The sequence below is a fragment of the Lycorma delicatula genome, chromosome 6, assembly GCF_047948215.1.
Source record: "Lycorma delicatula isolate Av1 chromosome 6, ASM4794821v1, whole genome shotgun sequence".
NCBI classification, from domain to species: Eukaryota; Metazoa; Arthropoda; class Insecta; order Hemiptera; family Fulgoridae; genus Lycorma; species Lycorma delicatula.
Window position 1 is genome coordinate 165,208,376 of NC_134460.1, and position 12,688 is coordinate 165,221,063.

Consider the following 12,688-nt stretch of genomic DNA (forward strand, 5'->3'; position numbering starts at 1 on the left):
GTGTAAATGTACCGGTAAACATGTAGTCTGGAACAGACTCAGGTCGACCACCCCTGAGATATGTATTTAAATGCATACAAAATGCCTTTACAAGGCATTATTAAATTAAAGTATTTGAATTTCTCGATTAAAATATTAGTTTCTTTAAATAAATTAAAATTCTGGATTCGTGTCGAATTAATATATATTATAATTTTAAATTTCGCATGGATTTATACACCGATCGATAGATGAGATATTAAAAAGTAACGTACAGGTTTTTATAGGAACCGTAAAAATAAGCGAGTTCATGTTAAGGGAGAAGAAAAGTTAGAAAACAATTATGTCGATTCGGTTTTGGTTAACGATAACGTCGGAATGAAAATTGAAAATTTCTGAAGGAAAAAAAATTATATTTTATTTTTCTATCCTAGCTGGAGGAAGTCGGCTGTTGTGTACCCGACATGCTAGTAAGTACTGACGGTTTACAAGGCGATTGTTGAAATCTGCCGAACATTAATTTTGATATAAGAGAATTTTTTTTTTAAATGCGGTACAGTAAAGTACGATTGTAATGCGACGAGTACAAAAGAAGACTTTATTACGTTTCTTAAAATTAAGTTATTACTGGTTTTTTATTTCCTTGTACGAAGTAAAAGAAGTATTGTTGTGATCGTGAAAAAAATCGATTTTCAGATTTCAACGGAAATATCCATTTTGACCATCCTTGAATTAATTTTGACTAGTTTCGGAGTGACGTCTGTACGTACATACGTAGGTATCTCGCATAACTCAAAAACGATTAGCCGTAGGATGTTGAGAGTTTAGATTTAAAACTGTTGTAACATGTAGTTGCGCATCTCCCCTTTTGATTGTAATCGACTGAATCAAAAGCGTCCAAAAAATTTTCAAAATCCAAAATTTAAATTTTTTCTTAACCGCAGTAATAAACCCTCGCCGAGAGCGTTTCAACGATATATCATAAGCGGTACTTATTTTCATCGGTTCCAGAGTTATAGCATATAAAATTCTAACTAATGAAATATTTTGATCTTACAAGAAAGAGGAAGGCACATCGGTTCGATTCAGACTTCATCTCCTTTTTTTCAACTTTTTTTTAAATTAAAATATATCGATTTATTAATAATTATCGACCACCGATCGTAAAAAAAATTTACTATAAATAATAATTTAATAATAACAATAACAAAAAATGAAAAATATCAGAACTTATTAATGAAATAAAATTTTATGTACTTTTGAAAACGCCTATATGTAATTTAATAGGCGTACAAGGAAGTCATGCGGTGTCTACATCAATTTTTTTTTACGTTACGTATTACGTATTAGTAATCGCTCGTGTTATAATTATAAACATAATCTAACCGAACTTAACTTACCTCGCTTTGCTTGCTAACCTCGACTAGCGAGTTTAGGTTAAGTTTGGTCGGATTAAATTTACAATTTCTCCGCAAATACCTCCAAAACCGTATAATTATAAGCGAAACTTAACCTACGCTCGCTTTGTTCATTAACCTTGGCTAGAGAGCGACCGTTAGCGAGCGAAGTGAGCGTAGGTTAAATCTGGTTACATTATATTAATAATCTTTCTGCAAATATCTCCAAATACCATATAATTATCGTTATAACATTAGCGATTATTAATACGTAACGTAAAAAATAACCGTTGTGGAAGAAAACAGAAACTTTTTTCTAGTATAATGCTTTTTTTTTTAATAAAAGTGTATTTAAAAATACGATTTAATACTAGTAAAATTACGTAGTTGTTTCGGGCTGGAAAAATTCCGCCATCAGAAGTCATATGGTTTTCTTCTTCTTTTCTATCAAAATTTAATTATATAATATTTCGATGAAACAGTCGCTATATATTATTTCGAACAAGTAACTTTAGTTTTTTATAATCCCCTCTTTTTAAAAAAGATTTTTGTTACCGCTTCATTTTATTTACAAATGTTTAAAAAAAAAACATAAAATAAATAAATACATGTAGTAAAATCGTAATGAATTTTTGTTAAAATGTCACGCTGACGTTTTTTAAAAGTCATCGATCTACAACAAGTACTTGTTTTATAATTGTACACGACCTTGTTTAATTTTTACTGGATTAATATTTTTAAAATTTTCATTCGCGATCGTATCAACAATTTAAGTCAGTACCGTTTTAGTCTTGAACAGGCTCAGGCCGACCGTTCCTAAGACGTGCGGTTAATTTACCAAAGAACATCGGTATTCACGATGTAGTATTAAAATCCGTATAAAGGAACCTTTATTGGGATTTGAACCGTAGAACCTTCGACTTCGAAATCGGCTGATTTACGTTTCTAGTTTTACGCCTAGACAAACCCGGCGGGTTATTATAACTATTATTAGTTTCTTTTTTAATAGTCGGCAAAGAAAAAATTTATTACGTCGCTAAAACTGTGTTGTGTATGATTAAATACTGCAAAAAATATTACATCTTGAGATATACGGATAAAAAAAAAACCGGCAAAGGGTTGTATAACTTTTCCAGCTTTGCACTTCACACGTTTTTATTTTAAATACGTCACAGGATTTTTAAAAGTTTAATTTTGAAAAAAATTTAGAGTACGTACGGCAAAATATAAAAATATTCAGAAAAACTTCGGTTTGATTTTCATGCCTTTGATAAAAAAAATTCTTTTATTTTCAAAATTATCAAATAATAAGAGTACAATTAAAAAAAAAATCTGATGTGGACATCGCTTGACTTCCTTGTACGATTATTAAATTACATATATCTTTAATATATTTATATTTTTTATTACATTTTTAAAAAGATTTTTATTATTGAATTATTATTTATCGTAATAATTTTTTTTACAATCGCACGTTAATAATTTTAATAAATGAAAATATTTAAATTAAAAAAAAAGAAGGAAATCAAGTCGAATTCTCGCCGATGTGCCATCCCCTTATAAGATCCAAATATTTCATTAATTAAAATTTTATTTGACTATAACGGTGGAACCGATGAAAATAAGTACCGATTACGATATATCGTTGTATTACGATATATCTCTCGATGAGGGCTTATTACTCCGGTAAAGAAAAAGTTCAAAATCCAAAAATTTTGCATTTTGGGCTTTTTTTGAACGCTTTTGGTCCAATCGATTGCGATCAAAAGGGAAGGTGCACAACTACGATGTTACAACAGCGCTACATAAAAAATTTCAACGTTTTACGGCTAATCGTTTTCGAGTCGTGCGAGATACGTACACAAGCCGCACCGAATTGATCGAAATGAATTCAGGGATGTCAAAATGGATATTTCCGTTGAAATCTGAAAACCGAAATTTTTTGCGATCAAAATACTTTAAAAACCAAACTTCTTAATAAAATAGGTTCTTTCTGGACATCCTGAGCAAATTACTATTTATCATTAGAATTATTTTGTCGCGTACAGTCGCTAAAAAAAAAAAATATTTCAATAAAGCATACGGGTTCTATTTGACCCCTAATTCGACAGCTACCTGTTATAATATTTTTAAAATAATAGCCGCAAATCGAAAAACAGGGTTTAAAATATAAGAAATTAAAAAAAAACAGTTAAAATCGCCTTAAAAACAGTTAAAGTCGAATTCTTTGCGACTACCTTTATTAAAAAAAAAATTCCCGGTTGTCACGTCACCCGCATTAACAGCAAATACACTTGGATCTAAATTTTTTTAAATTAAACTTTGAAAACAATTATATTTTAAATACGGTTTCAATTCAGCCTTCTCCTTGTTTTAAGATTTATTTATTGAAGTAATGTATGTCGAATAACCTGGCGCGATTCGGTGCAGTATTATTTAACAAGGCTAAACAAATTGAAAAAAATAAAAATAATTATATACGATCCGTTCTTATATGATGGGATCGAAAATCAAGTCTAAGTTGACATATATATATATATATATATATATATATATATATATATATATATATATATATATATATGTATATGTATATATATATATACAGACACACATATATTACAGCAAGTTTCAACTTATTTGGTGAACAGGTTTTTGAAAGATGATGAGGCAAATACTGTTGAGAAAGAATGTTGAATATCTCACTACAAGTTCGATCGATTTAAAGCTAGAATTTTAATACTTAATCGTGTACAAGGCAGTTGTTGGAATCTGCTGCGATTAATTTTGAAATAGATGCGGTACAGTAAGGTGTGATTGCGGCTATTATAAAAGAGAATTTACTTATATTTCTTAAACGTTCCTGGGTTTTTGTTTCTTTTTTTTATAAATTCATTCAAGAAGCTGCACGAAAACGTTTCATTCAAAACAACTAATATGTTTTTCGGGTCTTTTCCCCTACAATGCCTTTTTTATGTTACGTGTTGCGTATTGGTCACTACTGATATTATAATTCTTTGCTTATAATTAATTATAAATAATGTATCCAAACTTAACCTACCGTCGAACAAGAAGACATCACGATATTTGTTATTATTTTTTTAATAAAGTATTTTTTAAAAAATACAGGGTGAAAAAAATTTTTATATTTTATTCTGTTTTTATACTTACTCAGTATATTGGCATTTAAAATTTAAAAACCAAGGGGGTTTTAAATGTTGCTTCTTTTTTATATTTAATCAATACGTTAGTATTTAAAATTGAAAAACCAACAGGTTTTAAATTGTAACGAAAAGGAAGAAATTATACAGAATTAAAAAATTTGATTAAATAGACCTAATAAATAATAAATTATGAAAAAAAAATTTCTAGAGTTTAATTTTTTTGTAATTGGAATTCCTGTTGTTTTAATACTGCGAGTTAAAATCCGGAGGAACGTAATTTATGACTTCCAAAACCTGGAAGTAGTAAACAACCCCGAGTATATTATTAATAATATACAATAAATTTTAAATGTTACATCTTTGAAAAAAATAATAATTTTTTTTCGTTATATATATGTGTTAACAAGATATATATAATAATATTAATATATATATATATATAAAACAAAAAAAAATGTAGTAATTATAACAACAAATTTGAAATCTGTGATTCAGTAGTTCGATTATGATTTCTTATGTTTGACCATAATAAACTAGTTAACTATAATTTTAAAAAAAAATCAGTAAATTGAAGAAAAAATTTAATTCATTACTTGTATAGTATTATATATAATTAATTCTAAAATTTTAATATAATTAAGTTTTGTTTAACATTAGAAATTTACAATATAATTAAGTTTTGTTTAACATTAGAAATTTACAATATACATTTTATATATATATTATTTTTATTGTAATAAAACAAGTATAAATCAGTTATCGATGAAATATCTAGTAAGATTTCTCCGAACGAACATTCTTATTACCGTTTTCTCAATTATTAATTCATTTCTAAGGAAGTTAACTCTATCTTCTATTTACCCTACATACGCTAAGTTAATATAATTTATTTATATCGTGTTTTGATGGTATACATATATATATATATATATATATATATTTTAAATCATTAAAAAGATAATTTTTTTTCTCCATTTCGGGGTTTTATAGTCGATTTACAAAATTTATATTTATATATTTTACGCGTTTTAATAAAGTTACATTAGCGCATTTAAACCAGTGCGTAATTATTATTAAAAAATTTTAAATTTGAGATGACCCCGACAACCGATCACGAATATTCGTTAGTTTTGTAACTCTTAAGCTACGCTTCATCCGAATGCAAAATTAAAATCCGAGACAAAAAGTGTTCATTCACATATACATATTGAATTCGATAAAGAACGGTTCATTCTCTGAAGAAAAAAACCGTTAATTAATTTTTAAATAAATTAAAAGATAAAAGTAAATTAATTACCTTTTTGGAACAAACACCATTCTTCTTTGACGAAAAACATTATCCATAGTTTTAGCTGCGTGTCCAAAACTTTGGCTACTTTCAAAACGTATCTTCATTTTTTTTTAATTTTAATGTTTTTTGTTTATAAAAAGTAAAAAACAAATAAAAATAAGAAAAATTAATAAAGTTCGTTTTTTTAATGATATTTAAAAAAATAATAAACCGTAATAAAAATTATTTAATTTTTTAAAACAAAATCAGCTGACGAACAAGTGTCACGCCATCGAACGGGATAAATTTTCGTCGATAAATAAATAAATGAATATGTTTATATTAAAAACTAACGAGTAACAACAGACACCACAACCGTTCTCGACGAATTCACGCGGATTACTGAATGGAGATGAGTATAGTATTCTTGTGAATACCATAGGAAGATGGGACGATGCGTGGTGGTACGTGTTAAAAGTAGTAGGGCAGCGGCAACAACTCAGCGTTGATATTGCGCATGCGCGGGAACTAGAAATTCATTCTTGTGTATATTTACGTTTATATATTCTTTCGTTAAATTAAAAATTTTTTTCGCTTTTTTTTATACCGACATGATATTTATTTACCGCTCGATAAATTTACGCGATTATAATCAAATGTAACAAATAATTAAATAATTTAAAGAAGAACAATAATTTAATCATGATTATAAAGTAAAATAACAATTTAAGGTTAACATTTCTTATTTCACGTCACTTTTTTTTTACATAATAACATAACCTAATTCTTTCAGTATTTTTCGCATCATAACAAACATAAACAAACAAGTAATATGTACAGTAATCTCGTTAAAGGTATTTCAATTTTTATTATTTTATTTATTATATGTAGTATTTAAATCGTTTTATAAATAAATTTAAAATAAGTCGTTAATTTTTTTATTATTATAGCGGAACCGCATCAAATCTTTTCCTTTTTTTATTTGAAAATGTAAATATTAGAAAAGACTGTTTTATGTAATTTTACATCTCTTCAAGTAAGATAATCAGTTCTCAGGGATTTCTTAAAAATAATTATGCTTTTTTCGATTTAGATCCTGATCGGACCGTGTGAATAACTTTACATATGGTTTTTAAATATTTTTACTTAAAAAAAAACAAAACAACCTGTTTTCTCTCTTTAGATAACCTGAAGTCGATGTCGATTTGTATTATTAGTATTTGAAATACAACGAAATTCTTGATTTTATCTCGAAATGCGTTTCATCATCGGTGATGTTTATTTTTTGCATATCTGTACGGATATCATCGATCCGCGTAATGTTATTTTAAGTTTTGATGTACGTTGAGATACGTTATACGAGTCTTATACAAGCAACGGGGTAATTTAATCGGATCTTGAATATTCGGATGATTTTTAATTTTTAATTTTTGATTCGGTAAGTTTTTCACGGTGCGTGTAGAGTTCCTTGTCGGTCTGGAGATTGTAATTATCATTATTTTTCTTAGACCTAGAAGTTTCCTGAGGGTTTTTGATTGCGTTAAGGTACTTGGGTACGCGAATTACATAATATAATCGCCGAATTAAACGGTCACAACATACAGATGAATTTCTAACGGATCCCCTAGCCGTACGAGAATCTTGGGTAATGAACGTGCGAATTCCGCTGCTAAACGTGCGTGTAACCGACCGTCTTTCACCGCTCAATTTTCAAAAGATTTTATCGATTCCATTTTAAACATATACCTCAAAGAAGGTAACTGACCGGAACGCTATCGGGGATAATAAATTTTGACGCGTCAAAGATACGGTGTTGGAGAGGAAGCGGTCCTGTGCCGATTGGGATTAGGACATACCGGAGGTACTCGTGGATACCTGATGCCGGCGGAGAGCGCACCACTGTGCGTCGACTGCCGCTTGACTGTGCACCGCATCCTTGTAGACTTAAATTGCCGAGGGACATTCGGCGCGTCCTAGGAGATGACAAGAATGTACTAGACCGGGTATCGCTACTTTTAAGAATTAATTTATTTCATAAGATTTAACCAATCATAAATTTTGATATTACAGTAAAACTTGGTTATAATGAAATTCAAGAGGCCGATCAAATACGCTTGTTACAGCCGAGCGCTCGGTACTACCGAGTTGCACTCGTAACCGTAAATTTTTACGCCGTCATTATCTATTATAATAAAAAAAATATACGGTATACTTAAGAAGAAACTATTTTAAAATAAAATAGCGATGTGTTGTGTATTATAGACTGACAAATAAAATTTTAAATGCAATACAATTTTTATACGCTAATATGTTTTTAACCAAAAGTGTCAGCGTTCAATGAATTAGCAAAAAAAAGAAAAAAAAACAACGGTAATAAGTGTGCAGTAAAACTTACTAAAATCATCGAGGAAAGTGACAAATGAACACCACACAAAAATTTCTACGTCACGTTTTTACTTAAATTAAAATTTAAACAAATTACTCTAATCTTTTTTTTTTTTTCATTCTAACAGAGTACGTCAAAACTTAATCGCGTATATAAACCGATTAGCCTTAAAATAATCATTTATTTTTGTTTGTTACGACTGTAATCGTCATAACAGTTTTGCGGTTTATTCAAGTACTCCACAAATTGATCGCTTACATTATTAGTCTAGCTAAACTCCATTAATTTTTTAAAACATTCTTTGGCGTCGATCATCGATACGACCGGGAGAGCGGTAGATTCATCTTAGTTTTCAATTTCAGCTTCGCTTTCACCTGCACGACTACGAGTTACCTCAGTAATATGTCTTCGTCAATCGGAATTTCTGTAGTACGTACGTCGTCATCGGCTTTTGCGTAGTCATCTACCGTAGTATTCTTGAAAGGCTGATTTTTTTGTCGAGTTAAGAATGTAAATCCGTTCCGAGAGCGGTATATCGACTTCGTCATGGTAATCTTCCGTCGAAATACGGCGTGGAATGAGACCGAATTTTTTAAAACCGTTTCGAATTGTTTAGTCTTGACGCCCGACATCGTTCATTAGAACCGAAGTTAATAGAGTACGCTTTTTTAAAAAAACACTGTACGGTTTTTTTTAGTAAGAAACATTAGAATGAAAATGCATTCACTGACGCGACTGCTGTACAGTATTTGGCTACTGGGCATCCGATCGATCGCTTTATCGCAATACTGTTTGTTTAACCGATTTTACGGTACAGTATTGTATTTTTAAACTGAAAATTACGACTACTGAATTTACCGGCGGCGATAGGACAGGTAAAATCTACGAGGATAAGTCGATTATTATCCGCATTGTAGTTATAAAGTTTATCGCAATACTAATAGGAAACTTACATGTACATCGTTTTTCAACGTAGTTCCCTTGCGTTTCAACGCACTTGGACCGTCGTTGTACAAGCGTCCTGATGCCATCATAAAAGAACGTTTTCGGTCGAGCTGCAAGTCAGGAAAGCACCGCTTCTTTCACCGTTTCGTCCGAGGTAAATCGACGGCCCCTTAATGCCTCTTTGTGTTGACCTAACAAGCGGTAGTCAGAAGGGACAAGATCAGGACTATACGGAGGACGAGCCGGTACTTCAAAGTCGAGTTTCTGGATCGTTTCAGCAGTGCGGGCAGCAGTATGTGGACGGGCATTGTCGTGCAGTAACACATCTTTCGACAGCAGTCCTCGGCGTTTGCTTCGAATTACAGGCTTCAGCTTGGCGGTAAGCTTCTCACTGTAACGCGCACTGTTATTGCGTGCCCCTTTCCTCATAATGTTCCGGTACTGGACCTTGTGAGCCCCAAAAATCCGTAAAAATCGGTTTTCCTGCGGACGGTTGGGTCTTGAGCTTTTTTTTGCAGGGCGAATTTGGATGTTTCCATTCCGTACTCTGCCGTTTACTCTCCGGCTCGTAATGATGGATCCGTTTTTCGTCACCGGTGATGATTCTGTCTAAGAAAATGTCCCGTTTGTTGTCGTAGCGATCCAAATGTTTTTGGCAGATGTCCAAGCGCGTTTGTTTATGCGACTGTGTAAGACGTTTTGGGATCCGTCTTGCACAGACTTTATGAAACCAAAGTCTGCTGTGGACGATTTCGTAGGCAGAACCGAGACTAATTTGCAGACGATTTGTCGTTTCATCGATAGTTACTCGTCCGTCTAAGAAAACCGTGTCGCGTGCACGCTCAATGTTTTCCTCATTTGCGGCGGTAAACGGTCGTCCGGCTCCTTCGTCGTGCGTAACACTTGTGCGACCGTTTTTGAATTTTTCAATCCGTTCGTAGGAACTCCGTTGCGGCAACACATGTTCCCGTACCGTACCGAAAATCTTCGATGAATTTCGGCCCCTGATACCCCTTCCGACCGCAAAAAACGGATCGCTGAACGTCGCTGTTCTTCGGTGCAAACAGAAAGGGGAGTAGTCGTCGTGATTAACGCAGAACAGCGACGATGGAACTAAACTAGCAGCATCAAACTTGCACAGACATAACGACAATTAAACCGCGCACGCGCCTGCGCATATCTACGCAATACGACACTACTACCGACATAAACAAAAATATAACTAAATTGCGGAATGGAATTGACTTACCCTGGTATCTTTAATCACGCCCTTATTAAGACTTTCATTTAAATCGTATAAAATGTGCTGTAGAGTTCGATGAATCTACTCGGGCGGTTTTGACGGATCATTGTTTGGCCCCAGTCTTTCTTCGATTTTCACAAACAGATAAAACTCAATAATTAAAATAACTACCGGCCTTTGTAATACCCCGATGAAACTTGTACAGTACGTACTTGAATTGTACGTACTGTTACAAACCTTTTGTCGACCTTTCAGACCTCACCTGAACAAGCCTAAGTTAAAACGTCACAGTCTTTACGTGTAAATCCTAAATGAAGAAATTAAATTTCTCTTCCGTTGAGATTACAGTATTTTAAAAAACGAAAATACCCGTAATAACCAAGTTTATGATGCGTCGATACCTCGGTAAAAGCAAGTTAATTTATAATTATCGAGACAGAAAACCGAATAAATGTCTGAATTTGATCGTTACAGCAAAGTTGGAGCTCGTTATTTGTGGGTTCCACTGTATTTTGTTATTCTTGTTATATTATTCTAATCGTCGCGTTTCTTTTAATATTTCATTCTTATTCCTATTATTATGTTAATTTTTATCGTAGTTTTAACCGTTTTCTACTAATATTTTAATATTCGAGGAGTAACTTCTTATTATTTTGACCCGAGCGATGATAATGTGACAGCATTTTTCGCCCCAAAAAAACAGGTACTTGGGTGTAACGTTTTATTAGTAGTACCAGTCATTCTGCTGTGTACAAATATTCGGGTCGGATGACCGGTAGCGTTATTGGAGATGCATCTGTTTCTCGTTGATGTTTCGGATGAGCTGGTATTCCAATTCCAGTTTGAATACTAATTCGTTTATTTATTTATTTTTTAAACATATTGAGCGTAATGATTTTCCGTACTTGAATTTTAGAAATTATATCGTTGTCGATTAAAATACGTTTGGGAATTAAATTTGAAAAATTTTAACGTCAGTAATGTATTGTGTTGTTCAAAGGAAAGTTGGAGGTCAGATTTAGCTGCGATTTTTTGAAGGATTTCCAGTTTCGTTTTACGGTTTTTATGTTTTTTTAGACAGTAGAACGATCTCCTCGGCAAAAACAAGGCAGTTAATTTGAGTTTGCGATTTTTGTATTCGAGTTGAATTCGGCTGAGGGGTTTCAGGTTAGAGATTTTGTTTTCCCATACGCTTTTATGTAAAAATTTAATTGTAATTTTAATTTACAAGAAACACGTATCGGGTATCCGGTTAGTCGATTCTTCTACCGGTTTCATGTTTATTTTACTCTATTGTTTATCTCGGTACGTATATTTTGACTGATAATAATCTAATTTAAACTGATTAATAATCTAATAATATTAAATAATTATTTTGTATACGATACGCATTTTATTACTATTAAAAATAAACTTAAATATCTTCTCTTCTACCTCATCGGGATTTTGATGAAATAATTTTCGTAAATATCTATAAATTTTACTGCGGTTTTATTTAAAAATTTTTTTGCTCTAACTGCGTTACGTAAGTTATCCTAAACTTTTAAATAGTTCTTTTTTGTACGCGCAGTCCTATTATATCTTGTGTCACACCATTATCTTAAGGCATTTGATCTCTTTCCTATGATCGTACGTATGCAGGAAAGCGTCAGCTCTTTTTCAAGAAACGGTCCTTCTTTCTCGGGTTGATAATTATATGCGATTATGACTCGACTCTAATATTTTTCATATTAAGATATGTTAATAAGAATATTACTTATATTACATATTTATTATAATATACTTATATTATAAATATTATTATATTTTAAAGAATGACTAACTCAAAAAAGAAAACACGAAACACCAAAATTTAAAATAGCAATATTTAATTTATAAATAGTAATATTTCAAAGTTTTCTTTCATTTTTAAGCGGCAAAATCTTTAGGGACATTAGGATAATAGCTAAAGGGTACGGTGATCATCTAAAAACTGGAGTATCGGTTTTATTCGCAAATATTTTTTTTTTTGGGGTCCATCTAGTTCATCTAGACAAAAAAACAAACATACGTTTGTATGTACGTGCGTCGCACTGCTTTTTATCTTATATCTGAGGATTGACCAAACCGATTTTCTTCAACTTCTACTCCAATATTTTTATATATAAGGCTTTGATAAGGCATTCAAGAGGCGAGGCGAAAAATTTACATTGAGAAATTTCTTACCTACGTTGTTTATAAGTTATATAAACGTAATATGTAAGCCTATCAAATAATATCTACAAGTTTCTAAAATTATAAAGCTTAAACACGGAAAAAATTTTT

General features: G+C 31.5%; 2 protein-coding genes across 5 annotated transcripts in view; one reads left to right on the forward strand and one right to left on the reverse strand.

The window, feature by feature from the left end:
- pip (heparan sulfate 2-O-sulfotransferase pipe) overlaps window positions 1-6,198 on the reverse strand; it is a 398,529-nt gene extending 392,331 nt beyond the window's left edge. For both annotated transcript variants that reach the window (XM_075369048.1, XM_075369047.1), the window contains exon 1: window positions 5,838-6,198. In XM_075369048.1, the coding sequence (XP_075225163.1) occupies window positions 5,838-5,935 (98 nt within the window). In that variant the 5' untranslated portion in view covers window positions 5,936-6,198. The remainder of the gene's footprint in view (window positions 1-5,837) is intronic.
- LOC142326472 (putative tubulin polyglutamylase TTLL9) overlaps window positions 1-12,688 on the forward strand; it is a 388,004-nt gene that overhangs the window by 243,603 nt on the left and 131,713 nt on the right. The window lies entirely within an intron of this gene.